This window comes from Diabrotica virgifera, chromosome 3, assembly GCF_917563875.1.
Source record: "Diabrotica virgifera virgifera chromosome 3, PGI_DIABVI_V3a".
NCBI lineage: Eukaryota > Metazoa > Arthropoda > Insecta > Coleoptera > Chrysomelidae > Diabrotica > Diabrotica virgifera.
In genome coordinates, this window is record NC_065445.1 from 120698326 (window position 1) to 120719598 (window position 21273).

At 35.9% G+C, this 21273-nt stretch overlaps 1 protein-coding gene across 2 annotated transcripts in view; it reads right to left on the reverse strand.

Moving 5' to 3' along the window:
* Positions 1-21273, reverse strand: part of LOC114343580 (phosphatidylinositol 4-kinase alpha) — a 218426-nt gene that overhangs the window by 70940 nt on the left and 126213 nt on the right. For both annotated transcript variants that reach the window (XM_050645477.1, XM_050645476.1), the window contains 4 exons: positions 16707-16914; positions 6483-6712; positions 4236-4453; positions 3833-4014 (listed from right to left, as the gene is read on the reverse strand). In XM_050645477.1, coding sequence (XP_050501434.1) covers positions 3833-4014; positions 4236-4453; positions 6483-6712; positions 16707-16914 — 838 coding nt within the window. The remainder of the gene's footprint in view (positions 1-3832; positions 4015-4235; positions 4454-6482; positions 6713-16706; positions 16915-21273) is intronic.

The window sequence follows — 21273 nt, forward strand, 5'->3', positions numbered from 1 at the left end:
CCACTCTGGAGCAGACGCTGCTGTGTTTGCTGGTTTTGGTCCGCCCCGAGTATTTCATTTCCCCGGTACCACCTATATCTAGGAGGCATTCCCCTATCCGCCACCTGGGGAGGCGCCCGATGGAGGACCAGCAACCCCTGACGGGATGACTGAGAGAGAGGGAGAGGACTAAAGTGACAGATGTCATAGAAAAATTGCACAAGCCAGATGGAGATGGGCTGGACATTTGACACGTTAAATGATAATAGGTGAACCAAAAGACTCACAGAATGGAGATCTAGTAAAGATAAAAGATAGCGAAGTAGACCACCAAAAATATGGATGGATGACTTGAGAAAAACAGTGGAAAGATGAATACAGAAGGCACAAGATAGAGAACAACGGAAGAATATGGAGGAGAGCTATACCCAACAGTGGTTGCAAGAGGCTGAGCAATGATGATGATACTAGAGACGAGGGTGAAGAGATTCTTAAGCAAAAAAAGCAGTATTAGATAGATTAATAGTACTGAATTAGGTGCTTAGTTTTTATAAATTAAGTCGATCCTTCGGTCTTTTAGGGAGGCAAATCTATCAATAATATCATCGTAGAAAGGATGATGCTGCATCAGTTCATTCAATAATTCTTTATGAAGTGCGATAACCGTTAAACTGGATAGTCTATCTTGTGAAATGGTGTTTCTTGTAAAAGTTTTTAATCTTTTCAAGCACGAAAAACTTCTTTCTACGGATACGCTTGTTGATGGAATTGTCAGAATTAAACAAAACAAATTATAAGCTTCTGCAACAATGTCTTTAATTGGTTGTAATTTTATAACCAATTCTTGCAAATTAACATTTCTGTAATTTTCGTCGGCATACAGGAGGCACAGTTCACTTTTAAGTCTTTGATGTTTGGTAAATTTTGTGCCATAAAACTCGAAAATATTTTGGAAAGCTTCGGAAGGAAAGGTCGCACTGTATGACTCAAACTTTGCTGTATCTGCTAAACTGACGAATTTTAATTTATCACTATCCTGAAAGCGAACATCCATTTCCATTAAAATATGATCATATATTTCAAAAAATAATGCTCTGTATTGGGTAGTGATTACATTTTTGCTCATTCCATCATCACACTTAAACCTTTTGGAAATGTTAATGGTTGTTATTGCGCTTGCTTTATCAAAAATGGAATTAAAATATTCTTCATTTCTTTTGTCACTTATTAATTGACGAGTTCTTTTTATCTGGTTTAAACAAAAATTAATATCCAGGGACTTTTTTTGAAGAACATCGTATAAAATATCTGTTAAATGAAAAATGTCGCTAAAAACTGTTGCTAAAAATGTAAATTCAAAATCATTCAAGTCTCCTAAAAACCCTTTAGCCAGCTGAATCGATTTGCGGTCTGACTCTTCAGAATTCATTATATTTTCAAAAACCTCTTTTAATTTTTGCCAGTCTTCAATAATTACATTGATTAATTTTGAATTTGATGACCATCGTGTCTCTGTAATTGTTGGCATACGTCTAGCCGACGTAGATGCAAGAGCGTACGATCGTTTTGCCGAACTATGAAAAAACGATGGGATTCCCGTAATAGTTGCAAAAAAAATTCGACATTTTGATATTTTTTTAAAGCTCTGTTGCAAAACAAGGTTAAGTCGATGGGCTAGACAATGTACAAAAATTGCTTGTGGTGCATGTGATTTGATTTTTTGTTGAAGACCATTTAAGTGCCCTGACATCACACTGGCTCCATCGTAACACTGCCCTACAAGCTTATGTCGGTATTCCAAAGGCTCTAATACTGTCGCAGCCATAGTGAACAAATGCTCAGCTGTTCTACCGGCACTTACATCGTAAAATCCCATGAACCTTTCAACCAATAATCCTTGAGAATTTACATATCTTAATATTATTGAAGACTGCGACGTCTGCGTTATGTCAGTAGTATCATCAATTTGGAGGGAAAAAAATTGACTGTTTTTAATTTCAGTCGTAATATTATCATTGATGTAATTAGAAATGCACCCAATTAATTCATTTTGGATTGTTTTTGACTCTCCACTAAAAACATTTTTGATTTTATCGTAATGATTTTTAGTTTCCAAAGGGCTTTGAACAATTAACAAATTTAATAATTCCTTAAAATTACCCCTGTTACTTGAGTCACTTTTCTCATCATGTCCCCTAAAAGGCAACTCTTGTTTGCTGAGGTACAAAACTGCATCAATAACTGTTCGCAAACAAATTCTGTTTAGTCGAACATTTTCATTAAAATTTAATTTATACAATCTAGCATTTTCTTTTAAGGCATCGGCAATCGTATTTTGATTTTGTTCGAAATTTCTAAACATTAATTGGCTTTTTAAATGCTCACCAGAATCTGCGTGCTTATGCAACGATCTATTAATATTCAAAAAATCTACAAAACCGTCTTTATTCCACACAGAATGTTTATTTGAAAAAAGTAGGCATGGCCAACAATATAATTTTTCTAAAGCTGTGCTACTACAGAGCCAATTGAATTCTGTAAACCAAGAAGACTTAAAATTAATGTTATATGACTTGCCCCTTTTTTTTACTTCTTTTTTTAATCCAATGTTTAAAATATTGGTTGGTCGGCCATGTAAGAGAACATCCCTTTTATCTTCATTTTTCCAATGCCTAAACGGAGTCTCTAATATATTACACACCAAGTCATTAATTGGATTCATGTCTGTCTAAAATGATTTTTGTCCAAAAGAAATCCAGCACAACACTATATCCGAAACACACCACAGAGAAATGTATTTAAACTGCACTAAACTTAATACTGTGACTAAACTAAACTAGATACTATATAATATACACATATACTATACTATAAAAAAAGTATAATATATAATAGACTAAATTTAAAAATATTGTCTGCGAAATTTCCGAAAAAACGAATATTAAATACCAATCCAATTATACTGGACACCAAAGTGAAGACGGATGATCTATTTTTAAACGGAGCTGCACTTGTAGCTTTCTCGGGATATCAGTGGCGATAGGCTGACGTCACGTTGCCATGACAACCCTTGATGCGGGTGAAGATGGCTATGCAATTTCAAACGTTGATATTCACCTATCGCTATGTATATGGCAAGTATATGGCAAGTGAAGTGACACCGATCAGAACTTTAGCGCCAAGTAAATTCAGGTAAACAACGTCGTTGCGTTGGTGTAAATATACTTTTCTAGACTACGACTAATAAAGTTAGTTGTCTTTTTTAATTTTTTGATAAATTAAAAAAGAATAAATAATTAATTTCAGAATTTAGATATAATAATGTTGCTTTTATTTTTATGTCTTTGTCTCAATTTAATTACATTTTTTTGGTGAAGATCACCTTCACCTACTTCACCTGGCCGGCCGCCGCTGTTATAAGGACCTCTTTTTGAGTAAGTTTGTGCAAAAAATCGAACTGGAATAATTTACCTAACGGGGGCGACGATACAGCCTGGACTATAAATATCACGATTTGAACATAATATACAGTAACATTTAATTTCTAGAATCGGTTGTTTGTGTGAATCAACTTTTACTAAATGGCATTGGGAAGAGTATACTTTAACTAGTTGGAGTCTACTTTTACTAGTAAATGTTGAATAAAAATCTTCATTTTATATTTATAATCAACTTTTACTAAAACCAGCCGTTTGAGTCGACTCGAACTACGAAAAGTCAACTCCAACTGGATAATCAACTTGAACTGTAACATATATAATATTATAAAAGTGGAGACCATACTCATTTAAGAAAAAAAAAAGATTATGATGAGAACGTATTGTCAGTTATTTTATAAAAATTAAGTTATTACCTAGAAGGTAGATAAACTGCTAAAGTTGGTGATATATCCCATGCTAATCTCGTATAGTCTTGCCAATGCTTGTCTGTGATAGTTTTGGTCCTCCAAAATGCAACAGTTTCTTCACCAGCCATTTGTAACTCTGGTCTTAGTGTTGGATTATGCCAGACTATTAAAAATTCGATTTCCACAGCCTAAAAATGTATCAAAATTGATTACAATTTAAAAATTCAGGTACGAGACAGTTACTATTGAATGCTTGAACAAAAACTGACTCAAGCTGCTTAAGTCTAACTTCTGTTGATCAAGAGAAGTCTCGAAAATATGTCGTTACAAAAATATAACTAATCACTTTGTTACCAATAAATTGGTCAACAAAAAATCTGGGTAAATTAATAGGGTCAGTATTACTTACCAATAATTCTAAAATTAAATTTCTCTTCTTCAAATAGCATTTTACGAAATTATCTGCAACAGGCATTCTTTTCGTCGATTTCGCAGATCTTCTACTTAATGTGTTGGTACTATTCGAAAGAGGTACAGTATTGATCCAACCTGTAGCTGCTTTGTTAAAATCGTTAGGTTTAGCCAATTCGTTACCCTGTACCGGAGGAGCAATTGTGAATTCCACTTCTGTAAATATTAAGTTCTTTTAGAAGAGTTTCGAAACATTATTGTATTAGCTGATTAGACTTAGACTCTTTTCATATACATACATACAGGGTTTTTCACGTAAACTGCTCATTAGACTTATTTTTAAAAATAATCTGATTTGAAATTTTAAAATTTGCACTTCATGTCTAAAATATTTTTCTATTCCCATACTTTAACCCTAGAAGGACCAAGGAGGGTTAAAAAGTATCCACAACATTGCATTACATCCGATTTTCTAAATACCTTTGTTCCTAAAAATCTCAAATAATTAGTAGTTGTCGGCGTACTACTGCCCTATTAGATGGCATAATTAGCATTTCTATAATTTAACTCATTGCCTCATACTTTTATAAAAACTTGACAGTGGACTGTAAATAATCCCCTTGAATACCTTCAACACCATCCCAAAATGGAAAGAGACGATATCATTAATGTGTCAAATTAGCAAAATCTAAAAGAAAAAAGGCCAATAAGTGGGCAAAAACAACCATAGTTTGTTCAAAATTTAAGTATGTATGCGGTAAGCACAGCAAGAAGTTTATGTATCCTACGATGATGCCAATTCCACTGAAGCCGAAGACTCCGGGTAAATTATAAATTCGTATCTTTTAACTGTTCCATTAACGTCTAGAAATAATATAAACGTGTTATTTTTAAATTAGTTTAAATAAAGAAGCATGTTTTTGATTAATGTGTGGACATTTATTGACCCTCCTTGGTCCTCGCTGTTTCTACTAAAAGGTTGGTCCTGCGAGGGTTAATATATCAATTAATATGATTCAATACCTGCATCATAGTGGGTTTCAATAAGTGCGTTCGCAGAGCCCTGACAACTTGTCACTGACAACTCCTAACCTCACCTGATATAAATAATACCGTTAATAGATAAATATCCCTTGTATATTTATCTACTAACGGTATTATTTATATTATTTTAAAGTGCACATGCGATTTTCTGACAATTTATCACTGACTAGTCGCCGACAGTCTCTACAAACGCAGTCTGATTCATAGAGTTATATATTATCATAGACAGAGTGTCATTCAGAGCGAAGCGACGATACCATCTTTTTTATTTGGCTCAGTGCTGTTTCACGCTTACGCATAGTAAAGTTGCGACAGTAGTCCTCCCCTTCCGTGCCTATGTTCGCACTTAATGTCATCTCAGTTTCTCGATACAATGTGCTAGAAAGAGATAGCACCAAACAAGTCCATGAGATCTTGTCGTCAAGAAGCGCGGAGCGTAGGCTCACTCTATGTTGTAATCGCGAGATGACGTTCTGTCTCGAAGGTGGCACATCGCAATGAGCAATGTGAAGTCAAATGTAACGATAGGAATATTTAAAATTTAACCTCAAATTCATTTTAATAATTGTACTATTCAAAATATAAATGTACATATCAACAAAATCATTAATTTAATCAAATAACTACTTAATTTGTTTGTGTTACAAAATAAATAAATTTGTATATATTTTTGTAATCATGGTCAATATGACCATGAAAAATCATGTATACATCTTGCATTTAACTGTCATTATGATGCTGGTATTCTATACGAAACTCGCCGGGCATGGCTCATGTCGTATCCGTCATATTCGCATCATAATGACCATCATTAAATACTCGTTGCATAATATACTATTACAGTTCCCTATTATTTCCGGTTATACCGGAAGTCGTCCTCAACTTCGTTATTTTTAATGGAATATTCTATGTATTCACGTGTTTTAGATTCTGCGTAAAATTTTGGGTAGAGTTTGTTTTTTTTTGTATAATTTATACACATAAAGTAAATGTTTTTTCAAGAAATTTATACATATATGAACTAAATGTCTAAATACAGGGCATAAACAAATATGATGCCATTTTAAAAATATAAAACCACATAATTCAATAATTTTAAATGACACTCTTTAATAATGAAGTTAACCAATTATAGTCAAATTCAAAAACAAATTTGATTTTTAATATAGTTAATGTTTATAGTTAATGGTTCAAAAATTACCTCCTACATCACTAGCCTTGAGATATTTCTTGTCTGAATGTAAGGTTTGCCAAAATCTGATCAGCGTTGATATATCTTCTCTGAGTTCTGCTGGACTTTGAGATGGACATGTAACAGGCTTGCAGAAGTAATCTAGACAACTACAATATATTCTTTCTCTAAGAACATTCTTTGCTAGACTTTTCGGGAGAATGTCACCTTGTAATAAAGCCAAACCACATGATAGGAGCCTGAAAAATGATGTATGTTTAATATACAGTGCTAGTCAAAAGTCCGTACCCCCCTCGTATCTTTTGAACGATTATACCTATAATAGTGAAATTTGGAGGAAGTAAATAAACGGACGTAAGCTTCTTAACTAGTTATGACAGGTGACGTAATAGTGACAGATGATGTTATAGGGCCACTGTGACCGATAATTTTAAATAGAACCTTATGGCAAGTGATACCTCGTTTGAAAGGTAATTAAAATACCTATTCAGTCATACTAATTTTTTTGGGTTTAGGTTGATTTTTATTTTGGTGAATAAATTAAATAAATATAATATTGTAGTTTCGAATTTAATTAATAAAAATTCAAATGTCCGCCTATGGATTTTTTGTCAAAAAAGTTGACGTTTATTAATTCTCTAGTAGTTTTTACGTCAACGTCAACCTGTTTGACAAGTAATCATAGGCGGAATTTTGAATTTTTATTAATTAAATGCGAAACTACAATTTTATATTTATTTCATTTATTCATCAAAATTAGCTTAAACTCAAACAAAATTAGTATGACTGAATAGGTATTTTCAATACCTTTCAAGCGAGGTATCACTTGCCATAAGGTCCCATTTAAAATTATCGGTCACAGTGGCTCTGTAACGTCATCTGTCACTATTACGTCACCTGTCATTACTAGTTAAGAAGCTTACGTCCGTTTATTTCCTCCTTTCAAATTTCACTATTATAGGAATAATCGTTGAAAAGATATGAGGGGGGGTACGGACTTTTGACTAGCACTGTATTTAAATATATCTTATAATCTCAAAATGCGTATAGATTTTTATTACTCTATATTATACATTAATGTCATGGGAAGGGGACGACTGCGTCGATGGTGTCTGCTATAATCCGGACTCGATAAAGGGTCCTTTCAGATGTGGGTACGATTGCGCCGGTACACATTTAATCCCCACATCACGATAATTAAACACGTTAAGCATGGGTCCCCCGGCCAGGATATTTTAAACTGATTTATATGCTTATGTGCCCGTGACCGCTTTTGTTGTCTCAGCGGCTGATTGCCTGTGATATGTGTGACGAATTATTACCGTGACGCCAACGTGTTAAGTACTTACTTATAGCTTTAATCTAATTAATTAAGTGTATTATATATCTCAAATAATAGTAAAAAATGTTTTATATTTCGTAGATATAAAGACCTTATCATCTCTTATATCGTTTATAATATGTCAAAAAAATGCATAGTGTCATACACGGGTACAAGTTCTTATATCAGAAATGATACAAGAATTTGTGTCAGACACAGTTTCTTGTACAAGAAATGCGCCAATTTGTGCGCAAAAAGCAAAAACGTAAAATCTGCTGGTAAAACAATCTAATGTCATAATGGTGGCTGAAAATGGGATATGATTTATGTCTTGATGCATTTATTTGTGTTTTTGTAGGTATTATTTAAAAAAAAATTATTGATACTTAATATGGACTACTATTCTACATAATAATACGATATTTAGCTCCTAGTAAAGTTCAAACAATAACTTTGGCTTTCATTGTGTTGCATAATTTTTTAAGAGGAAAAAAAATATCAAAACAAAATAAAAACACAAATAATCAATCTTATCAAACAGTCAGCGTAAAAATTCTGGTTATCATTATGGTATTCTGAAGCTATAGAAGTACTTACGATGTCGAGATAGTATCACGAGGTTTTTTCCTGGTTTTCCCTCGTGATTTACTATGGAATCCCCAACGCGATAATTTTACTGTCACCGCTGCATTTGGTTGTCTTTTTAAAGACATATCACATGCTATGATTTTGTTTGTGGCAGATATTCTTGAGTTGGGGTTGATTTCATGTAATCGAATGAACTATCTTTCAGTAAAGTCGTCCTAGGAACGCAACTCATAAATATTGACAATATCACTTTAAAGTGTTCGACTTTAAAATGTATAATATATGTCTGAATTGCCGATATGAATGAGTCAGATTAAATAAATTATTAGAAGAATTTTTTGCTAAGCAACAACATTTTTGTTTAATTTAGTAGTATTTTGTATTTTGACAACGACACCCGATTTGGGCGTCGAAACGTTAATAAAATTATTTTTTTCAATTTAATTGTGGCTTATTTCCCATCTAAATAGTTAATCATTATGTTAAATTTATAAGTTAATAAATTTTATAAAATCCTTTAAATCAGCTGTAGACGCAGCACTACCATCCCAATGTAATGTGACACAGACTGGCAAACAAACTTTCGACCAATCACGTGCCGAGTTACATACAATTTTCAGTAAAACAACTTGCATAGTGTCATACAGGGCACAAATGTATGTGCAAGAAACGATACAAGAAAATGTATATAACTTTCTAATATCAGAAATGATATAAGAAATGATACAAGAAAATGCATAGTGTCATACGGTCTTTAATCCGTAAGTGTATATCCTTGAAATAAATTCTTATATTTTACTTCCAGTTTTAATTACCTAACCTATTTCGTCTATTAATGCATTACAGTGCGGCAGCGGCAGTGAAGTCGCATAAGAAAGACATTAAGATATTACGTAACCATGTGAAACGGCGCAAACATACCCAGGGATTAGGGACCATCAAAATTAGTTCGACACAATCGTGCCCTCAGTGAACGCACCTTAGGTAAAATCGGCGCAATCGTCCCATACCGTAATGTCACACCTTTAAGTAAGTCTGAATCATTCCGTCGATAGACGAACTAAGTAGAAGAAAGTTTATAGACCGAGAGCTGGTTGATAATTTCTGGAGAAAGTTATTGTATCACAAAGTGTTATAATCATAAAATAAAAATTCCATTTTTGAAGTTATACTTCTTTAGGCGCGATTGAGATTGAGGGTGAATTTATATTGATCTGCGCGCATGCGCACACCGACAGTATGGTATTAGTCGTTATACGGGGTCTGATTGGGTGTTGAAATGATCTGTCAATAATAAATAATTGTTCAATATGAAGGTAAACAAATGTATAATATATTAGTTTTATTGTTGTGAGGACAGAAACAAAAAAGTTTATAATTGTAGTGACTTTTAAATAGTTTTTAAAAGCAACAGGTACGTAATAATTGTAAATGTATCATAGGTACCTACCTATTTGAACCTACCAAAATACATAGTATGTAATACTTTTATTTACATAATTTAATTACCATCAAAATTTCTATCAATATTCACCTAATATATATTGTTTTCTTATTTTATGTTTTATTGTATTTTTTTAATTCTAAATCATTTGAATTCAAAATCAAAATAATTTAATTTAATTCAAGGCGAATGAACCCCAATACCAACCGCGCTGATAAGCTGGTTCGAATCCCAATAGAAACTTTTATTTTTTTTTATTTTTTTTTATACATTTTATGATTGTAAGTATAATTATTATATAATTTTATTTTCAGAAAATACGTATTTAGTTAAAAAAATTTCCGACAATTAATGTTCAGAAATCATTTGTGGCATGTTTAATGTGTTTGTGTGTGTTTTATTCTTTTATTATTTTAATTTTTGGCACTGTTTTAATCAAAATGTTTGAGAAGTAGTAAGTATAAATTAGTTTAATATTTACATAAAATTAAATAAAAAGCATATTAATTTCGTTTAAATCATATAATAGAAGTATAACTTCTTACGTGCGTACAAAGTACACACACTTTTTTATTCAATTGCAATGCGAAGGCAAAACCGTCTTATTTTTCACTTAGAACAGAGAGCGCAGACTAGCACTCTAAATCGACTATTTTCGACTCTATTTGGAGTCATCATCAGAGAGGCGTAGGTCTGCTGCTCTCTGCCCGAAGTGACTACTACTACATTGTTTGATTTGCTTGTCTTGATAATGTTAAGAAGAAATGCGTACAATGTGATTCCCCGTTTAGGATTTTGTCCTCTTCAGGGTTTGTGGTGAATGTTTAGAGTTGGCAGCAAAAGCAAACAGTCCGAAAAACACACTGGGGCAAGCGCCGTGTCCTGGTGTTCTTGGATCCTTGGTTATGCCGGACGGTGGTGTCCAGAAGGCTAAGAAGACAACAGAGAAGAAAGTTTGATGGATTGTTGTTGGTTCCATAGACATTTACGTGTACTGTCCGTGCTTTGCTCTCGACCAGTCTCCCTAGAAACCATTGTACAACGACAGGCGAACCTGCGTCCCTCGTCGGCGGTCAGGAGGTGGCTTTGAGCGCAGCGTGGACAGTGAGCGTTCGAGTGGAGAAAATAGTTGCGGCTATTTTCTTGGGACGAACAGGTATAATTGTGCAATGAAGTTGGGAAACCGCAAAAAACCAACTTCTCCCTGTTCGGGGTAGGGAAGAGGAAATGTTAGAGGTGGGTACGGTAGGCTAACGGGGTAGCCTCAAGGATGTTTTCGTACTCTACCGGGAGTTCGTCAATGCATGTTTGCATTAGAGCGGACGGTACGTGAATCTTTTTGCGTTTGGGCTTTCGGTAGAGTACGTGGCCGGAAGATGAACAGGAACATTTGAGAGATTCTTGTGTGTCGGAAGGGGGGCCGTTGATTACTTTGATTGTGAAGTTCCTGTTCAGAGAGTTTTTTCTCTCGGTGATTTTGGGGATGTTCGAGATGTTATGGATTTCGTTTGAGGGATATCGCCAGTGCTCATAGCCACATCTACGCAAGACTCCGCGCTCCGTCCTCAACAACCTCTCTTGTTTTTGTCTTGAGCAAAGAGAGTAGATACATGATTTGTACTCCATGACGGGTCGAATAAAGGTCTTGTAAGTGTGAATGAGAGTCTTCTTGTGTGTCTTGCCAATTTTTCCCGAGAGAGCGTTGAGAAGTCTGGCCCTGTTCCTTACCCTATCTAAAGTTGCCTTTAGATCTGCGTCCCAGTTGAGAGTCCTGGTAAACAGTACTCCCAAGTAGTTCACAGTCGGGCTAACAACAAGCCTTTCTCCCAACAAACTCAGAGGATATTGGTCGTCCTCATTGCGAATGATTCTATTTGACACAGAAGGGGCGCGAAACACAATTGTTGTTGTTTTGTTCGCGTTGAGCGTGACTCTCCACTTACAACACCATTCGCCGACGCCGTCCAACAGAGCCTGGGCTCTTCTGAAGAGGAGTCTTGGGTTGTATCGAGAGGTAGTTGAGAGCAGAGTCGTGTCGCCTGCACAGAGAAACAGCCGAGCACCTGGGATATTTTGGTTAGTGATGTCGCTGTTGTAGATGATGTACAACAGCGGCGCTAGGACTGAACCCTGGGGAACTCCAGCTTGTGGAGTGAAGGGGGTGGACTTTTGATCGCATATTTTCACTCTGACAGTACGGTTGTGGAGGTAGGAGTGTACAATTTTGGTAAATTGCAATGGTAGCCCGATGTCCAGAAGTTTCCGAACAAGCCCATCGTGCCAGACCTGGTCGAAAGCCTTCTGCACATCCAGAAATGTGGCTATGGCGAATGAACCATCGTTGATGGTTTGAGTAACTTTGGTAGTGAAATCTATTAATGCATGTTTTGTAGATTTACCTGACTGGAATCCATATTGGAATTTTGGAATGATATTGTGATTTTCGAGAAAGTCATTGAGCCTCTCTTTTAGGATTAGCTCAAGGACTTTACCCAGAGTATTGATTAGTGAGATTGGTCTATAGGATTCCACGTCGGTTGGGGGTTTGCCTTTTTTCAAAAGCATGATGGTGTTGGCCACTTTCCAAGGAGTAGGAAAGTGGCTGTTTTTGAGACATGCATTGAATATTTTAGTTAGAAGAGGAATGATACTCTCTGGAAGTTTTTTGAGGCACCTTCGGTTGATGCCATCAGGTCCGGGAGCGCTGTTTTTGCCGATTTGGCAAAAGCTCTCCGTTTCCCTGTCGGTGAGGGGGTCCATGATAGGATCATAGACTGGAATGTAGTGGTTGAGAGTAACATTTACTATGTATTCTGTATTGAATTTAAATATGCGATCAAAGTTCGGGTTATCTGGCGTTTGAAAATTGTTTTGAAGCGAATTTCTGAATGCTTCGGCTTTCCCTTCTGGGGAATTGACTACGTGATTGTTGACCAACAGATGAGATGGTTGAGATAATTTTTGTTTTGTTAGGACTTTGAATTTTTGCCAGAATTTACCTCCGTCTCTGTAATCCAGTTTTGAGGTAGCATCTTCCCACCGGCGAGCCGTTAGGACAGATATCCCCCTCTTTATCCTGGCACAGATCCGGTTGTACTCTGTTTTGATTAGTGGGTTTCTGTTGGCCTTGTATTGACGTAGAAGACGTCGTTTTTGTTGAATTTTGGCAATGATGTATTGTGGAAGTGCCGGTGATGTATAAGTTATTTGTTTGAGTGGAATTGCGTGCGTGATCGCCTCAGTGATGAGGTTCTCGATATTGGTTGCACTGGTGTCGATACTATCGTTAGTATCGAGTTCGCCTAACATAGGAAGATTTTGTGTGATGAAGTTTTGGAATTCAGTCCAGTTAGCGTGACGATAGTCTCTTATAGATCTTGGAGGGTTTGGTTGTTTTGGAATGAGTATGTCGGTGTCGACAAGAAGAGGTAGGTGGTCTGACGTTATCGAATCGCCTATGTGGCATCTATCCCCGAACCGATCCAGAATGTTACTAGTAACTAGGATGTGGTCGACAATAGAGGCCCCATTGGCGTTCAACAACGTGAATTCAGTGTTGGTGATTCGAGAGATTGGAAGGTCTAGTAGTAAATCCGTGAGGCGGATGCCTTCTGGGTTTTGACGGTGATCACCAAACTGAGTGTGTCTACAATTCAGATCGCCCATCAACACGGCCTTGCCGAGCCTTGAAAAATACTCTAGCAAATGCCTGTTGAGTGGTTGATCCGGGTGTTTGTAGTAAGAGACTATCGTGAGGGTTTCGTTGTTGGGGATGTGCACGTCAACTGCCAGGAAGTCCACGTCTGGTGGACGAAAATTTTGTGGGAATGTATGTATGCTGTGTGGTATTCCGTGTTTAACGAGAATACCATTCCCGCGTGAAACCTGACAGCGGCTTCGATGGATGATCGAATATCCTGCGAAGTGTGGATCGCTTTTCGACAGAGTATCTGTGAGTGCAAGGATTTGAATGTTATGCTTCGACAGGATATTCTTGATGAGGGGTCTCTTTTTGGAGAGACCCTGACAGTTAACTGCACCTAGGGTGAAATCCATAAAGGGGGGTTTAGTTGTTCGGGCTGAAGGCCAGTTTGATCTGGTTGCCATGTCCATGGATCACGGTTGAGTGATCGTAGATCTGGCTGACCAGGTTAGCTGTGATTGTAGCGATTTGTTCCCCGAGTTCAGGCATCAAGTTCAACAAAAGCGTTGTTTGAATCAGTATGATGTTTTGCGTCTCCAAAGGCATAGCGTGTGGTGGAAATGATCTTTCAACCATGAGAGGTTGAATTTCTTGGGCGGAGGATGGGACTGTGTGTCTGTCGGGACACTTGTTTGAATATGCAGGGTGGTCACCGCTGCAATTCGGGCATTTGGGTTGCTCAGGGGTTTGGCAGGCACTTGATTTGTGGTTGCCGCCGCAGTGAGGACAGACGAAAGCTTTTTCACGGCATTCGTCGATGTTGTGCCCGTTCATGCAGCATTTGCTGCAGTATTTCGGGGTTGGACGTACGGGATCGGAGCTGTGTGGGAGCTCGACGTTGTAAATTGTACCGTCGAAAGAAATGCCCCGGCTCAGTGCTTGTGTATATTTTTCCTGGGAATTGGTCACCACCCTGACCACCAAAGAGTCTCGCCCAAGCCTGTGGGATTTTACTCGCCACAGTCTGACGACTGGGAAGTCCTGTTCGGTGAGCAGAGCGGTGATCTCATCCTCGGAGTAGTCGGTTTCGACGCCGGTAATGCAGAGGAGGTATGTCGGAGAGTTGTTGGAATTGGATTGATTCCTGGTACGGCTTGTGACCGTAATCATTGTCTGGCCTGTGGCTTTACGGATAGTGGTTTCGATTTCCTCTGCATTTAGTGAATTGAATAATCGCATGTGAGCGATACCGTGGGAAAGGACTTTCATAGAGTGGATTTTATTATTTAGAAGGGGGGTGGCGTTCAGTTGACGATAGAATGTTCGTTGCACGCAAAGGTCCGTTGGAAGGTCCTTAATTAAATATTCGTAGATCTTAGGGTTGTTCATGGAGTTGACTACGTTGGGATTGCGTGGGCGGGTGCTTGCTGCGGCAGCGTTGGCATATGATTTGCGTTGTCTTCTTTGGAAGACGAAGTCAGACGAATTGTTTTGAGCATTGTTTGGAGTTTGATTTGATTGTTGGGCTTGGTTTGTGGCTGTTTGTTGTGATGTTTGTGAAGAAGATTGAGTAGATGTTTGTGAAGAAGATTGAGTAGATGTTTGTTTAGAAGTTTGGTTTGATGTTTGAGATGATTGTGTGTGAGAAGAAGTTTTGGGACGTGAAGAAGTGCGATGTTGTGATTTTGAGCGATGAGAAGATGATGCTGATTTGGATCGTTGATTTGACGTTTCGGATGATTGATTAGATTTTACCTTTGGAGTTGCGCCTTGCTTGATGTATTCCCCTGCTGCCTGAAGCTCACGGTACTCAGTATCGTACTTCAACAGCATGGGGTTCTCGGGGTCTTCCGCTCTCATGCGGCGATAGCTCTGCCTAAACCTCGCCTGTGCCATAGCCAGGTCTGCATTTTCTTTAGCCAGATCCATCTCCGCCTGAGAGCGATTGTATTCATTAGGGGGTGGTTTTTTGCCTTCTTCCTTAAGGCTTGAGTATTGGTTGGACGTTTCGACATTTTCCTTGGTCGTCCGTGAACGGAGCGACCGGGTGGAATCGGATGATCTATCTCGGATAGACATGTCGTGCTTGGTTTGGATGTCGGTTCAGCGAGTAGGAGGGCACCCCAGCCTCAGGGTGTTCTGGGGGGTAAACCCCAGGGATAAAGATGGCTTGTCCTATCCCTCCTAGCCTTTCCGATATTTGACAGTGACTATACTACCTGTGAAATTGTGCAGTTTACCCTGCTGCTATTTGGTCCCTCGTTGAAAGCCTTTTTCAAAATTAGTTTGTTCCCCGTACTGGCACTTGTTCTTGCAGCCGTGCGTGAACGCTGGGTAGAGTTCGGGGCGAGTGTATTGCACTCGAGCCCGGGGCCAGAGTATTCCTCTGAAACCCCACTATCCGTCTACCTTTTGTTTACACGGCCAAGCGTCGTTGGTTTTTCGGTGGGTCCAAACTAATTCCTTGGGGCTAACCGTGCTCTGCAATCTTCAGCAATTGATGCTCTCAAACTTCTCGCTGTTCGTCGTTATGAGTAGGGTGTGTAAGCAGTGACCTTACTACTCGACGTCCGAATCGAGAATCGCCCGAAGTGACAAAACCACGAAAGGTTATCCCCGCATTGCAACTGTAGTTTATGGAGTAGATGACTAGCGCCATCTGGCAACTGAAAGGCAAAGTAAGTTTTCAACCTAATAGAAATATTAATAATATTGAAAAATATTAAAAATATTACTAAAAGATTTTTAATTGAAATTGAAAACTTATTGGTACATTTCCCTGGTAACACCTCCATGGCTTCTAAAAATTGCAAGCCAGATGGATGATGAAGAGGGAATTCAAAAACTTACAATTCACGACCCCGTCTGTTCAGCTGGTAAATTCCACAAATTTTGAATTCCCTCTTGTCTTTTTCGCTTCAGCATCCATCTGGCTTGCAATTTTTAGAAGCCATGGAGGTGTTACCAGGGAAATGGACCAATAAGTTTTCAATTAAAAATCTTTTAGTAACATTTTTAATATTTTTCAATATTATTAATGTTTCTATTAGTTTGAAAACTTACTTTGCCTGTTATAATCATGTTTTTCATTTAAATTTTCTGCTAAGGTAATGATTTTATACATTAAACTTTGTTTTGTTGGATTGATAGCACCTCGCAGTTCTCCTGTAATGTTTCCTCAACAAATTTTTATCAACCTTTCTAGGCGCTGAGCGTTCACTTAAATAAGTAACTTACTTAAATTTGACTCCGATAGCCGAAATATGTCTGGTTTGTGACGGCGGATTACTTCCCACGTTCATAGCTAAAGAATGATGTATTAAGCTGCTGATCATTTCTACTTTTTCATAACTGCTGTACTTTATCGTTTCTACTAATTCACATATGAACTGGACCCAAATCGCATGTGGTTTTACAAATGGAGGATCTGGTTCCAATCTGCAACCTACAAAATCGATTTCATTATCGGGTATAATATCACAAGAGAGTGAGAATAAATTGAAAATAATGCGACAGTTTTTCGAAAATTTGTTGTCTGGCAATAGCCACTCGAGCCCTACACTCGAGCCCGCAGGGCTCGAGTGGCTATTGTCCAATGACAACAAAGAGAAAAAATGAAGTATTATTTTCTTATTTTTCTTACTGTCGTGTGATATTCGTAAGATTATTTTGTAATACTTACATATAAAATTCAAGCCTTTATACAGGGTGTTAGTAAAAAAGTATGAAAAATTGTAAGGGCTAATTCGGCATGAAAAAATAATGCCGGTTTGCTCTATAAAAATATGTCCGCAAATGCTTCGTTTCCGTGATACGGAGTGTTGAAATTATTATTTCAAACTGCCAATTTATTTATTGCTCTAAGACCAGTAGAGCTATGAAAATGAAATTTGGCGAGTAGTCCAGAGAAATAAGATTTTTCTCGTGACACATCCCCCTCCAGGCCGAAACCAAATTTTTTGACTAGTATGGACATCTATATTAATAACCTTTATGTTTCCTGCAGCCGATTTTGATGATATACATAGTTATAAACAAATGAAGATCAAAAACGGTAAATTTTCGCTTTTTTCGTCTATAACCAAAAAGTTAAGTATTTTAAGCAAATTTGAGAGTAAAAAACTCATAAATCATCTAAAACATTTCAATATGGCGTTTGCTGAATATGTCCATCCTTATTGGTTGCGTAGAACATTGCAAAATAAATCATAAATTTTGAGTTTTTATAAATATTCATAACTTATGTAAAAATTAAGTTAGAACCTTCTTATTACACGAATTAAGACTTCTGGTGCTTAAATTATATTTTAAATTTCAAAGCAATTGGTCAAATAGTTTAAAAGTTATTTAATTTGTTTATCCCAAATTCATTTTTCTTTGCAACACATTAAGTCAGAGAATGATGAGGTTACATTAAGACTTCTGACAGTTTATGGAAGAAGAACATTTATACTATTGACTTAATTAAAAAAAAAATGACAAAAAGTAATTTTAAACAGTGTAAAATTATTTTGTAAAAACACGTCCATTTTTTGCTTTCTTATAAACGATTAGAATAACCTTTTAACCGTTACCCGTAGAAAAATTATTTTTTCATATTTGGAAAGACTGAATTTTTATACACATTTAGAAAGAAAAACAATTGTTCTAGAACAATTAGGGACGAAGTTAGCCCCCCCTTTTTTTTATTTCACATGTTTTTGCAAAATAATTTTGCAGTATTTAGAATTATTTTTTGTCATTTTTTTTAATTAAATTAATAGTATTAATCTTCTTCTTTCATAAACTATCCAAAGTATTAGTGTAACTTCATCATTTTCTGACTTATAGCGTTGAAAAAAAAATTAATTTGGGATAAACAAATTAAATAACTTTTCAACTACATATTTGACTAATTGCTTTGAAATTTAAAATATAATTTAAGCACCAGAAATCTCAGCAATTCGTGTAATAAGATGGCTCTAAGTTAATTTTTACATAAGTTATGATTATTTATAAAAACTCAAAATTTATGATTTATTTTGTAATTTTCTAAGCAACCAATAAGGATAGTCATATTCAGCGAACGCCATATTGAAATTTTTTAGACGGTTTATGAGTTTCTTACTCTCAAATTTGTTTAAAATGCTTAACTTTTTGGTTACAAACGAAAAAAGCGAAAATTTACCGTTTTTTGATCTTCATTTGTTTATAACTATGTATATCATCAAAATCGGCTGCAGGGAACATAAAGGTTATTAATATAGATGTCCATACTACTCAAAAAATTTGGTTTCGGCCTGGAGGGGGTTGTGTCACCAACAGGATATTTTTTTCCTTATTTCTCTGAACTAGAGTTTTAGGAGGTAGTTAGCAGAAAAATAAAACATCTTGCCGCGTATTTTTCATTTTTTAATACATTATCAAGAAAATATCCAATATAATAATACTAAACTGGAACAATAACAGAAAATATTACTAATAAGATTTTAACTAGGTGCAGAGCTACAACAAATGTTAAAAATGACCTCCTTTAGAGGTTACAGAAGAATTTTATATTCATCATTGGCGCCTGTACGGGTAATGGTCTGCATTTTTTTAAGAGAAAAATAGTACGCCACTGAGATATGTCAAATTAAAAATCATTTTTGAATTGCTGGTTTAATTTACGACAAAAAATCTTTCTTGCCTTTTTTCATATGCGGAGCCGATTTTATGCAAAAAAATAAAACATCTTAACGTTTACAAAGTATTTGAACTAAGTTTCTATGCATATGGAAACTACGTCAAATACTTTGTAAGCGTTAAGATGTTTTATTTTTTTGTATAAAAACGGCGCCTTGTATGAAAAAAAGGTAAGAAAGATTTTTTGTCGTAAACTGAACGAGGAATTCAAAATTGATTTTTAGTTTGACATATCTCAGTGGCGTACCCGTACGCGAGCCAATGATGAATTTAAAATTCTTCTGTTTAGTTTAAATCTTATTAGTAATATATTAGTAATATTTTCTGTTATTGTTCTAGTTTAGTATTATTGTATTGGATAGTTCTTGATAATGTATAGACCTGGATCCCGCGTAAGAAAGAAAAGTTGATTAATAGCAAGCTGAAAATTTGTTAATAGCTTAACGGTGTCTAGTCGGACAAACATTGATGCACGGGAACACTGGAACAGGGGAAGTTTTAACGGTGGAGCATGATAAACGTGTCGTCCTGACAAGTTTATGATGGTGAAAAATAGCAAGTTGTTTTTAAATTTATTCAATAGCCAACGTTATATAATATATGAAAAAATGTTTGTCCGACAAAAAGGTTGGGCATTTTAACGAGTCCGACACGTAGAACATGTCACATCACAGGAACTATGTTGGTGATGAATAGCAGTCTGATTTCTGCATGAGAGTTTAATGAAAGGTTAAAAAAGCAATTGGAAGTTCTGTCGGACAAAATTAATGGGAAATTTTCCTAGTCGGACATTCTAAACATGTAAGATATAGACAAAAATGTTGGTGATAAATAGCAAGCTAATTTTGATTTGTTTATGTACAAATTATATTTTGTAACGCAAAAAGTTATATGTCGGACAAAAAGTTTGGGCAAATCGAAGGAAATAAATAAAAAACATTTTTTCAGAATGACTTAGTCACATATTGATAAAGCTGTTTTAGTTGTATATTATTATTTATATTCACATATTTGCATGTGCATATATATACATGCACACTCCAAAAACAGTGAGGTAAGTATCAATGCATGTACTTATATATTGCAAAACAATTATTTTTTGGGTGGAGTTTGTTCTTGATATTCTCAAAGTGACAATAAAAAATATCGAAGAACATGTGAAAGCAATCTCTTAGGGTTTTCTAATTAGGCGCATCAGAAAGTACGGAAAATTTCCGACAAAAAACGTTGTATACATTTTTTTCCATACTCAAATCTTATCCCTGTAAACGACATTGAAAAATGTGAAGGGTCTAAAACTTCGGTGCTTATAAGAATAGACGTAAATATGACACAATATGCTTAGAAGTATGTATTAGAAGGCTGCATTTGTCAGTGTGACACTTTGTGCTATACAAAGTAGTATTTGAAAGTACATGGTCTCTGAGTTTCTGTTTGCCACGTGTGTTGGAAATTAAAATTTATATTAACTATGGAGTGTTGTTGTGTCTATTTTTGAGTGTCAACAGTTTAAATTTTAAGTCGCCAAATCAAAAGTGAAACCATTCAACGGAACATTTTTGAGTAATTTTCGAACATTTTACAAAGTTAGTAAAATACTTGGTCATCAATTCAATGAGGTTCAGTTGCCAGATAATTGTGAAAATTCTATTGAATATCATTCTTCGTGCTATAATGCTTTGCTTGATTGAAAAAGGGTACCTAAATAAATTATTACTAAAATTGTATAACGTAATTTTTCTCAACTTTCTACAAATGAAATATTAATGTAATTAATATGTCACATGGCTAGAAATAATTTGATTCCAAAATAAATCGATTAGTTTAAATTTGAAGTTACGATTGCAATTTATTATGAATTATTGTCAAAAGTGACAGTTTTTCTTAAATGGAAATGTATTCATAGACATAAGGGTAGACAGGGAAACAGTGCAAAAAGTCGATAGGTGGTCTATCTATCTCTTTTAACCAAGCGATCCCGCGCATGTGGCAGACAAAGGTAGCTAGACCACTCAATCCATAATATAATTTGCCTGATCTACTATAAATGTATTACAGTGAGGTATCTAAATGATGTTGAGATAAATCGAAAGATATCGATTGTAGGTACTTTCGACATAGAATAATCACCCCTTATTAA